This window comes from Lineus longissimus, chromosome 5, assembly GCF_910592395.1.
Source record: "Lineus longissimus chromosome 5, tnLinLong1.2, whole genome shotgun sequence".
In the NCBI taxonomy this organism is placed as follows: domain Eukaryota; kingdom Metazoa; phylum Nemertea; class Pilidiophora; order Heteronemertea; family Lineidae; genus Lineus; species Lineus longissimus.
Window position 1 is genome coordinate 3,873,854 of NC_088312.1, and position 22,473 is coordinate 3,896,326.

At 39.4% G+C, this 22,473-nt stretch overlaps 2 protein-coding genes across 10 annotated transcripts in view; one reads left to right on the forward strand and one right to left on the reverse strand.

The window, feature by feature from the left end:
- The window catches only part of LOC135488694 (transcription initiation protein SPT3 homolog), a 67,671-nt gene extending 53,935 nt beyond the window's left edge, over nt 1-13,736 (reverse strand). For 2 of the 3 annotated variants that reach the window (XM_064773386.1, XM_064773383.1), the window contains exons 1-2: nt 13,605-13,736; nt 8,925-9,025 (exon numbers count right to left, since the gene is read on the reverse strand). In XM_064773386.1, coding sequence (XP_064629456.1) covers nt 8,925-9,004 — 80 coding nt within the window. In that variant the 5' untranslated portion in view covers nt 9,005-9,025; nt 13,605-13,736. The remainder of the gene's footprint in view (nt 1-8,924; nt 9,026-13,604) is intronic. The other variant, XM_064773385.1, reaches the window with a different exon arrangement.
- The window catches only part of LOC135488693 (runt-related transcription factor 1-like), a 91,627-nt gene that overhangs the window by 33,432 nt on the left and 35,722 nt on the right, over nt 1-22,473 (forward strand). For 3 of the 7 annotated variants that reach the window (XM_064773376.1, XM_064773379.1, XM_064773382.1), the window contains exons 2-4: nt 16,628-16,975; nt 20,065-20,169; nt 21,730-21,753. In XM_064773376.1, the coding sequence (XP_064629446.1) occupies nt 16,628-16,975; nt 20,065-20,169; nt 21,730-21,753 (477 nt within the window). Of the gene's footprint in view, nt 1-16,627; nt 16,976-20,064; nt 20,179-21,729; nt 21,754-22,473 lie in introns of all 7 variants that reach the window. The other 4 variants (XM_064773378.1, XM_064773381.1, XM_064773377.1 and 1 more) reach the window with 3 other exon arrangements.

The window sequence follows — 22,473 nt, forward strand, 5'->3', positions numbered from 1 at the left end:
CATGCTAATTATTTGGGCAAAAACATCATCAAGCAAGTTTGACCTTGGTTGGATTTCATGATTTTTTATTATCTTGTTAGTACAGGTGGGTTTCACAAAGAACTTGAGTACTGCAGGAAAGGTCAAGGTCATCAGCAAAGGTCAAGGTCAATAGTCATAGTTTCTCCAGCGACATCAATCTTGCATGACCTGTTTTAAAACATTCGTTGGCAGTCAACAAACCATCAAATTAGGAAACAATTCCTTCCAATAATGAACTTTTTGAGCCTTTATGATACAAATCAAAATGTGGCTAGACTTCTAGTTCAGGCTAAACTTCTACATGATTATGTGTTGTTTCCCCAAGTCATCTGTATTGTTGATGTTGCGGTATCGTCAGTGTCTTAAGGAAGAACATTCAACCAACACGGCCACGGAAGATGCCAGATTAAGTAATAATATTATGACTTGGTAGGTATTTTGTGTGCTTCCCTGTGCTTCCTATCATCTGTCATCAGAATTCAACAGATCAAATAGTAGTAATACTATTTGAGTACAAAAATATATCTAAGGAAAACAAGCAAGCACTTTATATCAAGAACTTTTTGAAGGAGGGAGGGGGCATGCTTTGCTCTAAAAAATTATATTCACCAAATTTTAATGAAATTTGCCTTTTTATGGGAGAGACTTGGCCATTGCCAGTATAACCCTGTTGAAGTTTGAAAGCATCTCTATCTTTGATCATTTGTATAACTCTCTTGCATGACATTACAGATTAAGACAGGTCATTTACAGAATAACCAATTCGAATAGTGATTCTTAAAGAATAGTGAAATCTACAAGACAAGAATACTGGTGATATCAACACCAAGAAATAGTGATAATCGACGTCAGGAATAGTGATTTCGAGATTTCATAACGGAATCTGATTTCGGAGAGTTTCATTCGTCGACCAACCAACGGACGCTGACTCAAGCCATGGCTGAGCAACGATCTGAAATGTTGGCTGGAAAACAGACAGAGAAGGGGGTGCAGTCATCTCAGTTAGTGACTGGGCAGCACAAAAGAATGGCTGATCAAGAGATATGTGCTCGACAGCATTTTGATAACAAAGATTCCAAACGGTTCAAAATGCCAAAACCCAGACTCACTGAACCATTCGATGGTAGTAATGGACAGGTAGCAGCTATGATTTCTCAACATGTTATGGTCGGCAAAAGTACAAAGAGGAAGTTGTCATTCATGATTGACCAACTCCTAGAGCCAGAAAAAAAACAACAAAGATTTGACAACGAGTTTTCAAACCTTGCGGCCAATGAATACCATTCTAAAATGCCAGTCAACTGTTCTACTCATCAGCAACGAATTTGCCCAAAAATTAATTCAAAGCAAGGTCCTACTCAAATTCATGTAACAGGCTTTGTTATCGGGCAAATACCTGGTAGACAATCTGGTAGCAAGTTTGAACAGCAATCAAGAGAGGATGAAGCACTGAATCTGGTTTTGCCGGGGCCCAAAAAAGCAAACACTGCCGTTGAGCAGCATCTGGTGACAGGAGCAAAAGATGAATCCATATATCCCAAAGTTGAACCAAAGTCTGATGTCGCTAATGAGCCATCACTTGCTTTACTTGAATTTCCTAAAAACCAGACACGGCCTGAATCAAAACCTGAAGTAAAATATGCTTTGAATGTGGCAAAACTAAAGCCGATGAATGAGGCCCAGCCAAAGCCAATGAATGTGGCCCAGCAAATGCAAATGAATGTGACCAAACAAAAGCCAATGAATGTGGCCCAGCAAAGGTCACTGAATGTGTCCAAGCAAAACAAAGGCAACAATTTTGCTTTAAATGAGGCCCAGCAAAAGCCAATGAACCTGACACGCCAAAAGCCAACCAGTGTAGCACAGCAAAAACCTACGACTGTGGCCCAACCAAAGCCTCCCGAAGCCGGCAATTATGACTTGAAAGTGAATGTTCAAACCCTTGAGGAAAAGCATCAGTTTACTTCGCATTTGCAACAGTCTAAGGAAAATATGACCCGGGGTCCTGAGCAAAAACATCAAGCTCTTTCTGCTGTGAAGAAGCCTGAGAAAATGCTTGGAGAGGATAATGCCATAACAGAGCCTGATCAAAATGCTGAAGCTGACTTACCTGCAAACAGGACAAAATGTGCCGAAGGGCATGAGGCTAACATGGACTTGCTAGGGCCTGATCAAATTCCTGAACAAGATAGCACCTCCGAAGATAATGCGCAGATGTTTGTTGTGAATCCAGATGATTTGGGTGACACTGCCAAAACAGAGTCCTCAAAGTTTGTATCCGAAGAGCCGCTGACTAAAGAACGCAGTGAGGAAATCTGTGAGTTGATAGGTGGCCAGCAGCTTGATTTGTATTTCGAGCAAGAGGCCAAAGAAAAGGCAGAAAGAGAGAAGAGAGAAGCTGAAGAGAAGGCAAAGTTACAAGCTGCTGCTGAGCAGAATTCTGAAAATATTCAGACTGGTCCGGAACATTCTGAAATGGATGATGATGAGATAGATGTGGTAGGTTTTGATGAAAATGAAATTTGCAGTGAAGTGCTTCGGCTCAATGTTGAAGCAGCACTGCGATCACAAGCCAAAGGCAGTGAAATCACAGAGATAGATGTGTGTCGGGACTCTGAACCCGAAACTGACAATGATACAAGGACTAGCCTCCAGATTAACACTGAAGCAAATTTTCAACTTCAGATTGATAATGAAGCAATTTCTCAGCTTCAGATAAAAAACAAAGCACATTCTCAGCTTCAGATCAACAATGAAGCAAATTCTAAGCTTCGGATCAATGGGCCAGGAGTCCATCATGATTTTGATCAAACTGATCCGGAAACTGATTCAAATGTTGTTGAGCAAACACCTTCTCCTCAGTCACTGGCTGAGATGGGCACCACACCAAACTCTGAAAAGTCTGTTAGTGATATGCTGGAGGACAACACAGATCAAACCTCTGCAGAGGAAGGTGAGTAATGCATGTAGTAAATGTAAACTTTGTTCGCGGATGGTTTTCGATAGTGATCCAGATTTCAGTTTTATGCACAAAATCATTCTATCTCTTTTAAGTACACATAAGTATACATGTACAAAGAGGAGGTTTGAAATACTAATTTTCGACTCCAATTTAGGACTGTAAAAATAAAGAGGTTTACAGTGTACAATACCATTCTGATTAGATTTATTTGCACACTTTCTGCTTTTTTGGATATCCTCCATTTGCTTTCAGGGAAGAGACAGCAACTTGAAGATGAAGGACTATCAGCATCATCATAGTTTTGCAGCTGCTATTTTATACACATCTTTTTACTATGCAACGAGAGGACACTGGGCCTTGTGCTCAGCTGACATAAATCTGCGCCATAAAATTAACTGAGGAACTCCACAGCCACATCTTTCAGTTGGGCAAGAACTTATGGAAAAAACATAACAACATATATCTTGTACAAAAAGAAAACACACTTTATTGGAATTCTTGATTAACATTTTAACATACTTTACAAAACAGCGGGTGGAGATGGCATTCTAATTATGAGTTTAATGCAGTTTAGAAACCATGTCCACAGCTTCCAGGGTAACCGAACTAAACGACTAACGAACCCCTTGGCTTGCCAGACCCTCCCATTGCTTGAGGCAAACAGGGTAAAACCATGAAAAATCTCCACAACAAAGATGATTATCTTGTAGCCCCCACACCAGGGCGTGGACACTCTAATCACAACCACGTGATTTCCAACCAAAAATGTTTGCCTCCGGGAACGGTACACATTGGACTATGGACTGACTTTGCTTAAAAGGAAGCTTCACAATCATAATTTTCATGAGAATGCATCAGCTGGTTCAGATGCTAATCAGAATATTGTGAGTGGCTTAACCTTCGAATGTCATGAGGATTTAATGTTTCAAATTCATGAAGGTTATATCTGTACCACAAGTGAGTTACTGGCATGGTGAGTGGAGGTGAGCTAATGGTTTTATCTCAGATATTCCTGGGGTATTTTGGGGATTAACAAATCATTTAGAACACAATTGACCTTGGGCATGCCATGAACTCACAGTAGACAAGGTAAAACAGTTCATAATCAGCCCAAATATGATTTTTCCCAAATTAGCAAAGATTTGTTTGCAGCATGATGCCAATGGTTATTGTCAATACCAAAAACACAAGCATCTTCTGAACTGACAGTATTCTGCTACCCACACATTATTTTCCAACACGAAGATTTGCATCAAAAATCACTACTCAGTTATGTGTGTAAACTAAAAATAAAAGAACACTTCATCGGTGGTGGATGGAAAAATATCAATAAAACACAAAGGACACAAATAAAATCTTCCCGAGTTGAAAACAAATAGTACACTCAATAAGGTTACACCCGCTCATAAGGACGATACACAATTGTCAATTTCAATGAATAGCAGATAAAAACTGATACTCTTACAAGACAAACAGCACTTGTTCAAATATCGGGGATTGACGTTGGCCAGCCGAGGTGTTCCCAAATGAGAAAAAACATGACCAATGTTACTGCACTTGTCTGGAGAAATATCCATGAAAACCTTTACAATGGGCACAGTTGTCCGCAAATTCTTTCAAGGATCCATGGAGATTTGTCAAGAACCATAGAAAACATATCTCAGTTAATAATTAATCTATTGACTACCGTCAATTGTACACAAATCAACATACACTTTGATCTGTTTCAACCTAAGATTATCTATATTTTTACAAATTTTGTTTATTCTAATGTATTAGGTTTTAAGGTCAACTCTGGACCATATTTGTGATAATAGTATGACGCCTTTTGTTGTCACTGTCACCTACATCTGCACGGATGTGATGGGTTCCCGGCAATTTCTGAGATTTAGATCAAGGGGTGGCAGGTGAAAATAATGGCAGGCTGGTGCCAGTGGCGAAAAGTCATCATTATACAGAGTGTCGCAAAAAAACTTTACAAATAGATTTAACCAGAAACACGATGCTATCCAGTCACCAGTCTCAAATTGCATTATTCTGGTGCAATATACAAAGATTTTTGTCAACTGAATCATGAAACAATTCTTACAGCACCCTACATGATAGGGTTGGATGGGTGTGGGATGTGTGGGACAGCATAACCAGAGCTCTTTATTATATATACAGCAGTGTATTACAGTAACAAAATCAAAACTAAAACTGACAGCGTTTTCAAAATGATTCAAAAACCATAAGGCTAAAGAATGAAGAAATCAGTATACACCACAAATCTAATGATCAATACAATCAAGAAGAATGGTCTTTATCTTTTCTTGATACAATGAGGCTGGGGTAATCTCCGCCATCAGTACAATTTCCTGGTTTGAAAACAATCAGATGCAATCGATCTTCATTGTCACTACGACTGATCATAGCAGAGGGCAAATTTTGGAGACAATGTCACAGCTTACAATCTTTCCTGTCTGTCGCATGGTACACCACCCATTTCGGGTCTTTTAATCAGAAAAATAAACAAGTGATGGGTTGGCGGCCCTTCCTGGTGGAATATAGTGGGGTCAAAATGTGGTCAAGTACTTTTCAATGTAGTTCCAGGAATGCTACATTAATGCGGTCAACACCTCACTCATTGGTGCAAAAAATATCAGGCTAGGAATAGCCTTGCCTGTTTTCAGAATAGTTTTTGCCAGCAAATCCCAGATATGATAGCGTAGACTTAAAGTTCTAGATCCCACTAAATCAAGTGAGAAAGGAAAAAAATTAAACTTTTTGGCCTGAGGTGAGATCAAATGCACAACCAGGCGCCTTTCCTTGGCTGCTCTTCCTCATGGCCAGATTTGAAGTCCCTAGGTCTTACGCTTACAAAACGCGCACCACGGTGACAGATGGAAGGACAGACGCCATTCTGAATAGTTATTTTACCAGCCCTGCTGACTTTCGTCAGCTGAGCTAAAAATACAATGTACCACAATGTTCTGAATGATTCGGTTGCACACGAACAAGGATTGGTTCACCATCACACCACTCACGACCTCCAAAGAAATAACAGGCCACTTATGGTCAGTGGTGGAATTTTTCAGAAGATAGGTGGTCTGCAATAAGTGTCCCTAATAGCCTGGGCTTGTTTTGTGCACCCGCAGACGAACACATATTGAGTGACATTTGATATGAAAGTGCGGCTTGACTCCGTGCTGAAGAAATTTGCACTTGGACACACCATCCAGCAGTTTGAAGTTCCTCGATCCAAGTCCATGCCAATGTCAAACTAGTATTTTGAAATCAAACATTCCACCAACAGGACTATAGAGGTAAAAATGAAGGGTTTAATTTCAATTGCATTTTCAAAGAAATTTGAGGCCAACCAGTCGCTTACTACAGTCACAGCATCAAATCCAGGGGCAGATGTGAAAAAGTTCAAAATCAGCCAAAATCTCAATCAAACGTGATTGTGACAATGTCTTCACAAAGGTCATAGAGGCCTACCACTTCACCACAATCTGGTCAACAGTAATCATTTAAACATGGACACTGGCGACCACACCACAATACATCACATGTCGAAATATCATAATGGGTTGAGAAGCATCATTAAAATATTTACTGTCAGATGATGTGTACTCACACTTGGTGAAGACGTCCTCCTTGATGTCCTCCGTCAACTTCACCCGACATCTCTTGTCACATTGCTCACGTTGCCATCTGAATTTGGCTTGTTGGTGCACGGAGCTACATCGGCACCTGGCACCATGACCAAAACCAGGCGCAAAAACACATCTCTTGTCAACTTGGGTAGGTTTGAGTTTATGGACTGCGAATTCGTTTTGGGTTTTTGAGTCATCTCGGTCAATTGTATGATGGTAAATGAGTTGTCAACTTGGGTATGTTTGTGTTTATGGACTGTGAATGCATTTTGGGTTTTTGAGTCATTTCGGTCAATTGTATGATGGTAAATGAGTTGTCAACTTGGGTACGTTTGTGTTTATGGACTGTGAATGCATTTTGGGTTTTTGAGTTATCTTGGTCAATTGTATGATGGTAAATGAGTTGTCAACTTGGGTACGTTTGCTTTTATGGACTGTGAATGCATTTTGGGTTTTTGAGTTATCTTGGTCAATTGTATGATGGTAAATGAGTTGTCAACTTGGGTACGTTTCCGTTTATGGACTGTGAATGCATTTTGGGTTTTTGAGTTATCTTGGTCAATTGTATGATGGTGAATGAGTTGTCAACTTGGGTACGTTTGAGTTTATGGACTGCGAATTCGTTTTGGGTTTTTGAGTCATCTCGGTCAATTGTATGATTGTGAATGAGTTGTCAACTTGGGTACGTTTGTGTTTATAGACTTTGAATGCATTTTGGGTTTTTGAGTCATCTCGGTCAATTGTATGATGGTAAATGAGTTGTCAACTTGGGTACGTTTGTGTTTATGGACTGTGAATGCATTTTGGGTTTTTGAGGTCTCTCGGTCAATTGTATGATGGTGAATGAGTTGTCAACTTGGGTACGTTTGCGTTTATGGACTGTGAATGCATTTTGGGTTTTTGAGTTATCTTGGTCAATTGTATGATGGTAAATGAGTTGTCAACTTGGGTACGTTTGCTTTTATGGACTGTGAATGCATTTTGGGTTTTTGAGGTCTCTCGGTCAATTGTATGATGGTGAATGAGTTGTCAACTTGGGTACGCTTGCTTTTATGGACTGTGAATGCATTTTGGGTTTTTGAGTTATCTTGGTCAATTGTATGATGGTAAATGAGTTGTCAACTTGGGTACGTTTGCTTTTATGGACTGTGAATGCATTTTGGGTTTTTGAGGTATCTTGGTCAATTGTATGATGGTAAATGAGTTGTCAACTTGGGTATGTTTGCTTTTATGGACTGTGAATGCATTTTGGGTTTTTGAGGTCTCTCGGTCAATTGTATGATGGTGAATGAGTTGTCAACTTGGGTACGCTTGCTTTTATGGACTGTGAATGCATTTTGGGTTTTTGAGTGCCTGTTTTTTTAAAAACAGGTTACAGACTATGAGGACGACAAATGACGACGACGACGAACGACAGACACTGCGGTATTGTATAGACTCCCCTACGATGAGCCAAAAAGGCAGGGAAGACACTGCAATATAAACGATACACCTAATCTAAAAGAACGACTTTCAATAATGAGCAAAAAGTCACTTTATCAAACCCTTTAAACACAGTCATTAAACAACTTCAACAGCAGCCATAAAATGCAAATCCGAAATAACGAGTAAGAATTAAAACACTCTGCCGCTCTGGCTGCCCATTAGACGCAATGATTAGACAAGGAGGTGGGTTATCATAAAACGGGAACCCATCGTTTCACCAAAATGGTTGTTGATCGGCAGCTCGTCTGTGTGATTTACACACTACTTGAGATTATGATGGTAGATTCTGCCGCGTTGTAACCTCTTATCCACGGAGCCAAATTGCTGCTCCTCACTTTCTTGATAACGTGATGGAACGGAGGCCATGAGATTTATATCAATTGATGTAATGAACGAAGGTGCACCTAGTTTTAAGCAATTCATCCTTAGTCGTCTTTTTAAGCACTTTGACAGAGCCTGGTTTTCTTCATTTCATGAGACTTGCCATCTCCTAAAATTAAACCTCCCACAACACCAGCAGTGTACGACCGAACAGGCAATACCAAGTTCATGCATATGCCCCCTACCTTGCAGAGGTAGCACCATGTAGTGGGGTAACATTGGCCCTTAGGGTAAAATTGCCCCAACCCTCAAAGTCAAAATCGTATTCAGGTCAAATGATAATTTCAGCCCATTGAGATCTTTTAACATCTTTTGGAAGAGTGATTCAGTTGAAATAGAAGACATACTAGAAGTAAGACTTACAAGTTTCAAAAGACTCTACAGAGTACAGTCTATATTAATTCCTAATAATGCCAATGATTCATTATAGTACTCACATCATCTGCTGAATTTCTGAAGTAAACCAAGTCGTGTTCCTTCCTCCCGCTACTGGAGACTGCATCACTGGGGTCTCCATTGCTTCTCAGGACCTGAAATGCTAAACATTTTTTCAGTGCTAGATGTACATTTCATTTACTAAAGTGCTGCGCAAATGAGCAATTTTTGTTGCAGGCTCAAAAGTAGGTGACAAGAACCATGTTATCACCTTTCAGTGGCCTTATATGTTCAGAAGGGGTTAATTATATCTTAACCGCAAACTTCTCATAATAGGTCATCATACACTTATATCCTAGTAGTAAGATAAACACCTTTGATTAACCGCCAATTTTTTTTAGACCAATGAACTGATAAAGATAATCTAATGGTATTTATGCCAATAAATGTGCACCCCAAATAATTTTGATAATCCGAGTTCACACATCAATCAACACTTCAGATGGTTTACGCCATTTTAAAAACAATTTCTAGCACAACTATCTCAACAATTTTTGTACCTCAGTCACGTTGATTTCAAACAGACTTAATGTTGAATTCAAACCTCAGTAAAATCTGACAATTGACATCACCTTGTGAAATTACCCAGGCCCATAAGCAAATGGTTGATAAAGGTGTTGAACCCGCGATCATATCTACTTCACAGAGGGGTGAGGGGTATGTCTTTCACGAGACGATAGGATAGGAAAAAAACAGACATCTTTCCCTCCTTTAAACTTGACTTGCTCAGGCCTGAATATGACGACCAACATTAGGAAGGACTATCAACAGGAACTGAATAATCTAGAAATGCTCTCCATAGTGCCAATAAAATATGACTTTGAGGTTTCCAAAACATTTTATGGCCCATTTTAGGTTAGACCGCCCATCACCTGAATGCACATCAAGGGTAACTAACAATAATCTGAACACATAAAAATGATGATTTATTACAATGCACCCGTTGCTTGTGGTTAGATATCACAGTGCACACAATTATAAAAACGATATGAATGTCGGTGTTGGAATGTACTTTTAGTATTTGTTGAGGTGAACAGGATAAAAACAGCCACAGAGTTGATGTATTGCCCCTCGCCTCGGCTGGATCTTCAGGCAGCATCAACTCTATCAAAAATTTGTATGAACCAGATAAGAGGCGAATTCAGGAGTCAGAGAACGGTGGATGCCCAAGTGCTTTTTGCGGTCCTGCAACAGGTCTAAAAAGTTAAAACTTTCAAAATTGAGGATGCTGGGACAAGTTTTATGCTTTCAAAGACACATTTTGGGGGTTATCTCGAGCCCTGTCATTCCCTTTGACATGAAGCAATATGAATTATAAATGCATTTCACAGGGTTTTTGAGTGATCTGGGTGCACTGTATGATAGTTTATGGTAAATGAGTCATGGAGGTCTTAATAAAGATCCCTCCCCCCCTCCCCTGTTGGTAAAGTACAACTGCCATCATTACCTCGATTGGCAGTGATTATCAAAGAGAGATCTCAAAAGTAGACAACATGTTGACAAAGCCATTGAAAATTAGATACTATTTGTTTACTACGGGTTGGTTCATTAAGTGCTGGTTCATTAAACTAGACCATCTACTTTTTAATTGATAGTGCTATTTGTCATGTAAGAATATCACTGCTAAATACTGGATAATAGCCAATGGATTGACACAAAATGACTTTGGTATTGTAGCAGTGTCAAGTGTCATACAGTTGAATGTACATCTTCCAAAACAAAGCTTACACAACTTAGCCCAGGTTGGGGTGACACATAAAGTTGAGTGTATTCCACCCCAAGAAGAACTAGAAGTGTGTGTTAAGTATATGCAATGTTGGATGGATAATCTTAGCTCTAGTTAAGCTTTTGTAAACTGAAGTTCATGCAAGTTGAACTAAAAGAGGCCATACATTACCAACAACATCCTGTACATATTTTATTCAGGTTAGGATGAAATAGGATGAAACAATTCGTCTGGGCTTATCAATCAAATATGTACTTACAAATACCACATATCATTTTAACCTGCACCTTATTCCAAGAACACTAATCTACTGAGCCAAAAACATGCAACTAAAATCAAAACAAGTCAATGTGAGATGTCAGGATCCTGGTTCAGAGTGCATGTAAAACTAAAAGAAATCCACATGTCCTTCGAAATTTGACTGGACAGGGGAGTTACTGGGTATAAAGACATGTCTGATATATAATATAATACTATTCTTTATTTTAACGATATCATAAAGTTACAAAATGAATCTTTCTACACATTTTTGATTGAACAACAACTTAAAAGAAGGGCACAATGAGCCTTATTGTTTGAAAACAATAAAAAAATTCAAGGGTTTTTTGGTTGTTTTTGGAAATAGTTTGCTTTCCAGCGAATTTCTTTGTATTTGTAGTTAATTTTAAGTTCACCTTAGAAAAGAGCTGGAATTGCACCTGAATCGGCATAAAAACAGACTGGAGGTCAAGGAATGCTTAAAATATATTGACTGATAAAACAAAACATTAGGGCAAATCGGTTCAATTCCAATTCATGTATAATGACTATAAAAATGAAAGAATAGCCGGCTAACGAAGGGTTAACATAAGGATAAGTCAAAGATCAGCTCGGCCAGGAAATTGCCGCCCACACTTTCCTTTCCTAGAAATGGATTTTGAAATACCTGTGGGGCGCCTTACTAGCCACAGATTTAGGTATGCAGTATGTATTAAGGGTTTGAATTAACCACAAGCAACTTCACAACACCGCAAGTGCTAATCACACTAACAGATGAAGGAACATGTGAGGTCACAAGGAAGCTATCTTTTCTAGCATCAGCCTCGTGACAACCAATAGGAAGGAATGGAGTAAGAAACTTGCTCCATCATGAATACCTTCTGGAAAATCTTGAGTATGTGAGCATTAAGGAATAAGGAATACTAAAATATCAAGGGTGCAAGGAATGATTCTACATAAACGTGTTATATTATATGGACATGATTGGACAGAGACAATAACTATCAGGAAATAAACAAAAAGATCTATTAAACTATTGAGGACAACCTTCTAATTATCAAATAATTTGTTGCACAAATAGATTCTACCAAAATTGTGTGGATTATAAGGATTTTTTATGTTTCTATGTAGAATTATGACTATAGTCATAGGGCTTACTCTCAAGTGAACGAAAGGCTCACTAACAGGTTCACACATTATTTTGGATCAATCATTTGATAACAACTGTAAAACAAAGAATATGTAGATAATTGTTGAATAGACGACACATTTTGTGTTTCTATGAGGAAGTTATTGCACAAAAGGAACAAGATTTCAAAAAGTGACAAGATTTTCCAAAATCAACAAATTACAACAGAGTGAAAACGTGTCAAGTAACAGTGGATTAAAATCAACTAATAAAGTTTCTGTGAGGATATCCCCTAGGTCATTCCACCTGAAGAGAATGGTGATGGCTGAAAGTATAGGTTTGTTTGAATTTATGGTGCTACAGGTAAACAGTGACAGGTTTTATCATAAAATTGTCTACATTTTGAAAGTCTTGCATTGTTTTGGCCCTTAAGTTGTCCCCCCTGGCCAGCATTTTCTGATTTCTAGCAGGTACACCAAGTCAGATGAATATTCTTTAGTCAAATTGGTCATGGGGCAATTAGTTTGTAAAAAAACAGGTCTAGGCCTATTGTATTTCAATCAATTCAATAAGAATAAATTACTCAAGAAGCTCAATAAATAATTACTCAGTCAGTAAGTCATAATTTCACATGAAGATCTATCTGTTGAATAGTTGATTGGTTTGTTTACATCAATCAATCAGAGTCACTCAATTTATATGATACCAGTATATTAGTGAATAGTGCACATAATGATGAAATAATTCAATCACAGGTAATTACAAAGGTCAACTAATTACCCACAAGTGGTCATTTTACATAAATCTCTCTACTTTTGTTTACTCTGATCCAGTACTGCCAGTAACAATAGGCTGTATAAAAGAGGTCTATTGTGTTTCAATCAACTGCTTCATTTTACAATTGATCAGTTGATCTAGAGTGATTGATGATAGACCTCCAATCTATCATACTCAGAGAATGTGAGATGGTCTCATGGGTCTAGCCTTCTCCGACTCTGGTCAGAGATTGATTAGTAAAGTCTGTGAGTAGTTGCAATAATATCTAGGCCTACTCTCGCTGCAGCACAACATTCCTACGGCACTGACTGCTGGTTATCAGCATGTTCAGCTTGCGCGTCTCATTCAACAGATCAGAGTTTGAAGCCGACTGTTATCACCATAATACACAAAAGACACCCTGCGAAAATAAATTTCAGCCATTTTGAAACAACCCTTTTCATCACTTTTCACAAGCATGTGGCATAAAATAAAAATATTCAAGCTTATTCAAGTAATTTACGTCAAGTTGTCAATGTCTTTCAATGTTCATGATATACTGAATGCTTCTGGTGATGTTTTGATTTAAAACATGACTTTAATGTCATGCTAAACTTACAGTGCCTGTGAAAAGATGGCCGAAATTAATTTTCACATACACGTTAGTATATCAATACACTACAAAGCATACAGAGGCAATATTATTGATCGCATCGCATCGCCTAACTACGCAGTTTCTATCCATCAATCGTATTTATATGGAAAGCTATCACCATGAACTTACGTTGCAATACAACGGAACGATATATTTACCTTCAGATGACTCTGAATCGACCAAAACAAAGGAAACTTTTTTAAAAATCACGTTTCATGGTCGTTGTGGGCGCTGACATCTTGGATTATCGCACGCAACGAATATGCAGGCTACCAACTCAACAGCTCATTGTCCGCTTGATAATATCCTGACTATCATGCGGCTAGCGCAAGACTGCTTGGAACTACTTCCTCTCAATTGCATTTTGCGCGCCAAAGATGACTCAACTTGAAATCCTTGATCGATTGTATGAATTTGATGAGATAGTGCGCGGGCGTAAATTACTGACCCATATTCAAGGTTGATACTCTGCTTCTGGTTTTCTTTGTGCTCAGCAAAATATGCAACCGGAATTGAAGAGGCAGAGAGGGAGAGACCGGAGCTGAAGGCACAATAGAAAGCGCAACATTGTATTTTTGGCGCCAAATGATCCGACCTCGGCTTTCTTACAGTCATGTCAACGCCAGAACAAATCGTTTACAATGTCATCATCACGAGACGAAAAAGCGCAAAAGTCAAACATTTCGGAACTTTTTAATTACCTCAATGGCACAGAACGGAAGAAATCAGTTGTACTGTTGGACTGATAATGCTCGCCAACTATAAACTTTTTTTATTGCTGATGTTTAACACAATACACTGGATGATTCATAAGAAATGTATTTCCGGCGGCTAGAACCCGGGAAACCAATGATCTGACTGTGGCATACACCATAGCTTACAGTACATCGCATTCAATGCTTCAGATAGGACTTACACCCTTGGACTATCATAGGAATCATATAATTAAAAGGATTTATCCCTAAAAAGAACACGAGAAAAATGCGCTACTTTTATATTCATTCCATTACACTACGGATAGCGATTCATTTTTTACTTTGTGTTATTTTCTGTGTGGATATACCGATTTTTGCAAAGCAATTATGTGAAAGCCTCTAAGCCATACAGCACTAAGTGGAATATATATATTTTATAGTAGTATACGTAAGTAGAGTAGGCCCTGTATCGGTAGGGCCTACATGTTTTTGTTTTAATTGGCCCGCGTCACAACCGTGTAAAAAAGCCCGACACTCGCGTCGAAAAAACAAATTTATGTTCTAGTGATCATATTATAAGCTTTTTATCAGTGGTCTTGTCTTATGGCATGGTCACTGCGCCTCGGGTCCTTTGAAGGCTACCCGGGGCGAGGTACCAATGTGTACATCAATCAGCCAATCACAGCTCAGTAACTTCACCTGACGTCATCAAGTAAGAAAAGCACGTGTTGTTTAGATCAGCTAGCGATGCACAAAAGGTGCCAGTTCGAACCTCACCAGTATACCTTAAAAAAATTATTTTTTTGAAGGACTTTTTTCATTCTTATAAATACTAACCTACATGTACCTGGCTGCAGCCTCCTTTTAAGTGATGCTCTTTCTTCAAGGAAGGATCTTTCTCAAAGGCCCTTTGTGATGTAGGCCTAAACGCTAAATCATTACTCTATGATGACTGTCAAGCACTGAGAGGGATTCTGTTATTTTGGTTTATATACGACATGTACTGTACATTTTCAGTAATATCCGGTGGTGGCTCTTGGAGAAATGAGGGATGGAACTAAGGTATCAATTTTCACGATTAAAATTACTGTTCGGAATTAGGGAATTGCTCTAGCTGCATACATGAAGAACCAAGTTGCCAAGTTCAACGATCCGAGACCCGTGGCCTACTCGCACCGAACTTTTTTTAAGAACACGTGCTTTTCTTTCTTGATGACGTCAGGCGAATTTACTGAACTGTGATTGGCCACTTGATGTACAAAATGGTACCAACTGGACAAGTACTTCGTCCCCTGTACTTCGTCCCCAAAAGGGACGGAGTGCGGGGAACCTTTTGCGAAATTGATTCGTTGACGAAATACGTTTGGGCTAGAATTCCTGGCTTTTTTCGAGGTAGCACATAGGGTCGATGTACAGCGTAGCGATATATAATGGGCTACCACCCTACCTGTAAAAAACCCTCGCTTCCCGGATCATCCAGATACTACTACTATATGAGTACCTCCCCGCACTCCTTTCCCCTGGCCTCTGCCCTTTGTATCGCATGATTGTTTTATTTTTTGCTGAAACAGTGCAGTTTGAACAGCGAATCGTTAGAGCGTTGGACTCCTGACTGAGTGGTCGTGAGTTCAAATTACTTTCGAGTCACTTTAATGATCCACTACGGACTTATGCAGCAACAGCGCAAGCGCGAACTTTAAAATTGGTATCTTCATATTGTGTTTTACTCTTTCTTGCAGGTCCTAATCCTAACCATTTTCTTTTTAAAGGCGCATCGCCTAGTCTTCATAGGTTGAATCAGGACCCATTATCTCAAGTTGCAAGAATACTCAACTAGATTAACTAGTTTTTCAGGATGTATGAAAAATGAAAAAAACATATTACCACCAGTAAATATATTCGTCGCACCTATTAGACCTATGTCCGAGTTACCCGCACCTTAGGTCACACAGCCATTATCACGAAAATATGCAATATCAAATTCATCCTTACAGTTCATACACCCGGAATTAATGGTTAGCGGTCTCCATCAAAGTGTTCCTGTATGTGTGCCATGCGGCCGTTACAATGCCACTGTTCCCGTGTTCTCAGTATTAGTGGTTTGGTTTGATTGACAGATGCCACTGATTGTATCCCTGCTCCTAATTGAAAAAGTAGTTCTTAAACGGATGCCGCTCTGAGTACATTTCTGTCAATGACTCTTAATATAATCAATGCAAATATGACTTAAGTTATCATATAGCTATAGTACATATGATAAAAATGGCATAATTACGCGCAAACACCAACTATTTCCTGAATGGCGGATGTGGCGTAGAGATACCAATTATCTACCGACCGCTGTGTGCTGAGTCACCTAGGAGTGGTATAAAAAGCTAACCGCATTCTTGGGCTCATTCACCAAACCACACGCACGCTTTGAAGTCGGACTTGTTTGTGTTCATTCTTTGTACGTTTACTGACTTTCTCCATGCATTTACCTTTAGATCTGAACGGGACTTCGCCGTTCCCGGATCCTTCTCTAAATATGTCGGACATCCTGACGGGGGAGCGGACACTTAGTACGGTGTTGAGTGAACATCCCGGCGAATTAGTGAGGACCGGCAGCCCAAACCTTGTCTGTTCTGTCCTCCCCTCCCACTGGAGGAGCAACAAAACCCTTCCCGTATCATTCAAAGTGGTGGCTCTGGGAGAAATGAAGGATGGAACTAAGGTGTCAATTTTCGCTGGGAACGATGAGAATTACTGTGCGGAATTAAGGAATTGTACTGCATACATGAAGAACCAAGTTGCCAAGTTCAACGATCTGAGATTCGTTGGACGAAGCGGACGGGGTGAGTCATTTTTTGTCCTTAGTTATTCGCCTTGATATTAAAGCGTTATTTTATTCACTATAAAACATTTGAATGACGGTTACGCATGTTTCTTAGCTTACTGTACAATCGCATGTGGTCTTTGCGTTTCTATTTTCCTGGAACCGGTATTACTTTGTATACCGGTACATTGAATAAACTTCAGCCTACGACCGCATGTCATTGTTGACAGTAGCCTTGCCAAAAGGGGCGTGTCCTGCTTCCTGGAGTGGGTGTGGCTAGAATGTCGGCAAACTATGCGCCACGTGCCCGGTGGCTGACTGCCAAGATAATTGCCCTTGTCTTATTTTAAGAAAATCTCAGTAAGTTCAGCCTGATATTACATAGCCTACATGGTGGTGAGAGAGAAATTACTTGAAAAGAGAATATTTAGGTAAATGTGTGCAGTGCAAGAGATCAATACAATTTGAAAGCTTATTTCAAAGTCTTATTACAGTGGAACCTCCCTTCGTAGACACCTCACTAATAATGACAACCACTCTAATAAGGACACTACTTTGGGTAGTTTTCATTCACTTAGACCTCTCTAATCAGGACACGTCTCTATTAAGGACAGCACTTGTCAGTCCCAAGGGTGTACTTAATAGAGAGGTTCTAGTGTATTTGGCTATGGCTTCTTGTCCCTTGCCTCTACTTCCTACCATCCATCTTATGATTGATAAGCCAACCCAATGTCTCTTTGTGTTGACAATCCATGGTGTCTATGATTTGGCCCACAGTGGTCGCGTGTCATCTAGCCAACACTGATTTAGTAGTGCAGTCACGGTTTTTTGCATTGTTCTTGGAGCCCCAGATGTCCCTATTGTGTCCCCACCATCACCACACAAGGCTTCCCACAAAACCTGCCTTTTAAATTGGGAATTTGATATGTTTGCTTTTGAACCTGTAATGGAGCAAAATATGGTGAGCTAACATTTGGCCTGCTCAGGACCATGTCCATCAATCCTCAGAGGCTAGTTATCAGAAGACAACTTAATTGTAAGATACAAAGTACATGTACATCATAAGCTAGATAGGAACATTGGACTGTGATCTTGGACAATAATTCTAATAAGAGATGAAAGGCGCGCTTTCCCATCTGTACACATTATCCCATTACCCCACTGTTAGAGCTTTCCTTGTATGTCAAGATGCCATTTGAGTGTTGGGAGGTGCTCCCCAAGCATTTTGAGGGAAGGTTGTGAAATGTCCTTCCGGACAACTGCTTAAAAGACTGCACTTGTCACAATCACACAGTCGTTTGTTGACTTCTCATTTTGAATGTAATCGGGTTTTTACTGATAGAGGTTGGCTATGCCATAAAGTTGTACATACATAAGTGAAAATAACGTTATTACCTTTAGTAACCAATAACAAGAATGTGTATGTCCTCATCTTTTTGCAAGAAGGTTTTTCCACCACCAAGGGACATCTCACTAAAAGAGACAATAGGACATCTTGTGGGACTCCAGCATGGTAGCGACTTTTTGTGTTGATGATTTTGCGGCACTCCTAGCCCGCTGTTCATTCTTGATTTATTCACAAGTTATCAATTTTCTGGGGGCTATTTTTGTCTTGGCGAGTATGTGGGCTCTCAAGATTCAGACGGCGCCATATTGCGGCTGCGACATCCTCTACGAATTTTAGTTGTATAATCAAATAGGAGATCACCCTTATGGGGCTTTTGTCTTCCCAATCAAATAGACTCATTGTTGAATTAATTTTTTATGAAATATTTTGCACTTGATCATCTGATGGGCTAGAATAGAGCTGTCAAACATGTGATGTCTGCTTAGTGCTATCCTCTTGTGATTGTGTGACAGAATAGCCTTTGCAAGAGCCTGTTCTATTAGTCTGAGTTTCAGCTGTTGCATACTGTATAATGCGCTGTCAGGTGCCTTGTTGAGATGACAGTTTTTTACAAGCTAATCTCAAAACCCGACAATAAAACATGTATTAAGTTACTCAATGAGGCGCATTACTCAGCCCCTTCCACTGCATGCCTTTATTATGTTGATGTTGAGCTTTGCCTAGCATCTTCAAATTGGTGTGCCTCTGTACCTCCTGGCAATGACCTTCACCTGTACAACCTGATTGTCATTGCTCATTCCTGACTTTTCTCAATTTCAAGTGCATTAGAACATTTTTACAGGTAACCTTGGTGTCCTGATTACAGAGGTCAAACGGTTCAGGGAGGACCGATTGGTATCCTTATCATGGAGCGAGGGTCTATAGCAGATCTCACCAAAGGATGGTCCATATATTTGAGTTAAATGTCGGTTTTATTTTTATTGCTTCATATTTTGATGTAAATATTGATGAGAAATGTGCCCCGTCTATCCCAAAGCCTCCATGTTTCACCAGTTTTAAATTGAATTCATCAGTTATTCATGTCTTTGTGATAAAGGATCCTGTATCTAATTGCTCCATTGGTTACCCATATAGATCAGCTATTTTTCAAAGCGGCCTTGTTTTGATAATACACAGTTTTCCCTACAAAGCAAACGCAATAAACTACTAATAACTAGGTGAAAAAACCCAACATCAGCAGCAAAACAGCAGCAATAAAATGATGCACTTTTTTTAAGAACCTATATGCACATCACAATGTTATCCATAAAACACTTGCTTGACATTTTTATTGTCAATGTACCACAAACACAAAAGGCAGACTTCTGTATGATAAGCCACAAGTATTTTAATAAACACCTAAGATTTTTCTAGAATTTTTATTGTGTGGTAGATGTGTATTGTTCAAGGCCTTGGGGCAGTGAAATGAATTTAAGTTATTTGTAATAATGATCAGAAAAACCTATAGTTGTCTTTTAAAATTTGGTTTTGTTTGTAGTGTGGCTATATATCAGACCATGAATATTGAGCTGTAAAGTTATTATATATTGAAGCAGTTCTGATATATTCAGGAGGTTCAACCACTGTATTTTCACTTTTTTAGACGTGTTTTGAGATAGACCGTATTTTGTTACACCAGAATGGTATGTCCTAAATTTTCAGCATAATTTTCAAACTTTCTCCATCTTCGCATTATCCTGTTGACAATTTTCTACTTTCAGGTAAAAGTTTTAATATAACGATAAATGTGTCAAGCGAGCCACCACAAGTTGCCTCTTACCAGAAGGCCATTAAAGTCACAGTGGATGGACCCAGAGAACCCAGAAGTAAGACAAGTAAGCCAAGTTTTCGTGACAACTTGCTCATCATCATGTCACCCTTCATTATTTACCATACAGTGTATCCCGAAAAAGCACCAACTTGTTTTTAAAAAACAATTCCTTGTAATAAATACTAGGCGGTAGCATACCAAGAGTGTGGTAAGAAGCTGACTTTTGGCGATACAGAAGTGCTGTACTAAATTAGCTGTCTTAATTCGTCTTGCATTATATGGCTTAAAAATTAAATCTTGTACTTGAAGTGCCTTGCCCAGGGTCCTACATACATGTACTTGTGTGTGATTAGCCACAAACTAGCAAAGAACATCTGCCCAGCTTACATTAGGGGAGAGAGACATCATCACAATAATGAATTTCTTATCACCACTTGCCGCATTCTCTGACTGCGCCGTTAGTGACCACGAGGCCGATTTGCCAGGAATGACCGTTCCATCACAAGGTCATTAGCGGCCGCTTAGCATTTATGAGGTACTGACCACCAAACACTATCCTCCCATTCCATTTCATATCAGTTTCCAAATCATCTGTGCTGTGATGTGCTTTTTGCGTTTAAAATGTATAGAGGGGTTCTGCCAAGTTAATGCAAATGGAACTTTCTGCGCCGGCATAAAGAAACGACACTTCTTCCCATTCTTGGAGATTTTGTAAGAATCTCGGTTTGATATTGTGATTTATGAGAATTTATGGCAACCGGAGCGCAATTATGCGCGCATCTGTGGCGATGCATTTGATTCCCAAATGGCATTTGTATGCTAAATAACGGCGTTCAGTTCCCTTAGTTCCTGATTCACACCCCGGTCATTGTCCATGAATCATTGTCGGATGAAGATCTGAGCAGATCCTCACACACACGGTTCGTCAACAACACTTTTGATGCAAGAATCTGTTAACCCTCTATCAATATTTTCCAAAACAAGAAATATATCAGAAAGGCATGAGAGTGACTATCGGCAGCAGTGCAGAGAATTCTGGAAGGAAAAAATAAAAAGGTCCTCTCATCGGGACTCAACCTCGAGACCTCTGGTTTTATTTGCCAACGCTCTTATCCACAAGGCCACTGAGCTGCTTGCATTAACTGTCGTTTTATACGCATTTATAGAATGTTCTGGTTCATCTCTCAAAAATAAAGCATAATCGCCATTCATATAAGATATATTTGCTGGCAGCTGGCCCAATCCAGGGCCTAACTTTGCATACGAGTTGCCAAAATACCCCCTGTTTGACACCCTTGCTCTTGCCTATAGTCCCCTTAGCTCAAAATCTCCTGACAGATTCTGAGAAAATCTTTTGAATACCATTGCTGTCTCATACGGTGGCTGGGAAAGGACATCACATGATTTTTTTTTTTCTACATGAGAATTTTTTTTCAACATGACATTTTTTTTCAAGAAATATCTCGAATTTTCATGTTAAAACAAAAATCATGTGATGTCCTTTCCCAGCCACCGTTCCGTCACCATCGGGACGATTGTTTAAATCCAGTCAAATAATGCAAAGCAAATTATCCACGCTTTGTTTCTAAATTTCCAGTGGCTTCTTTCTCTGCAGGTCTGTATTACAGGAAATTTTCAGGTAGATATTTTACGCCACTACCAATGTTGTGACTGTTTTGTTCTTTTGTTGTCATCTTTTCGTCATTTTTTTCTTCAGGCGGGAATGAAACCAAAATGGCACATATAACTTACCGTTCTGCCCCAAAGTAACATTTCCTTTGGCACTAAACTCCCACTCTATACTGTGCACAAAAGGCATGTTAATTACCACCAGAACTGTATGTTTAAAGTCGACTCTTTTGCCTGTTTCTCCTTTTGATTATTACTGATAGTGATATACATGTACTATTTAGTAGGCTTAGTACAGATGCTTCCTTGTTTTGATGTTGTGTTAGATCTGTAGGAGATCATTGTCCTAACTTGATACGTCTCATAGCTAAGCCATATTGCTCTGGTTGCGGAAATATTGTTTATCTCTGCGGTGAGAAGCTTGTGGTTGTGCCGATGCCAGTTGGTCTTTGGCAAACATGCCAGTTGGTCGCGGGCCAACCCTCCAGGATCAGGTTGTTGGCATAAAGCATCCGCAAATTACTCTACCGTGACTCAGCGCTAATCATATAAACATGAGATCACTCACCCTGGATAAAAACGAAAGTTTTGATTACTTTCAAATATATGTGGTTGTAAGCTAGTTGGACTCTGGCCCGGACTTTTTGGTTGAGGCTGTAAATCCTATTGGACATTTGTTGGAGATTCCTGCAGGAAGAGCAATTTCAGCTCACACAGAACTCATTTAACC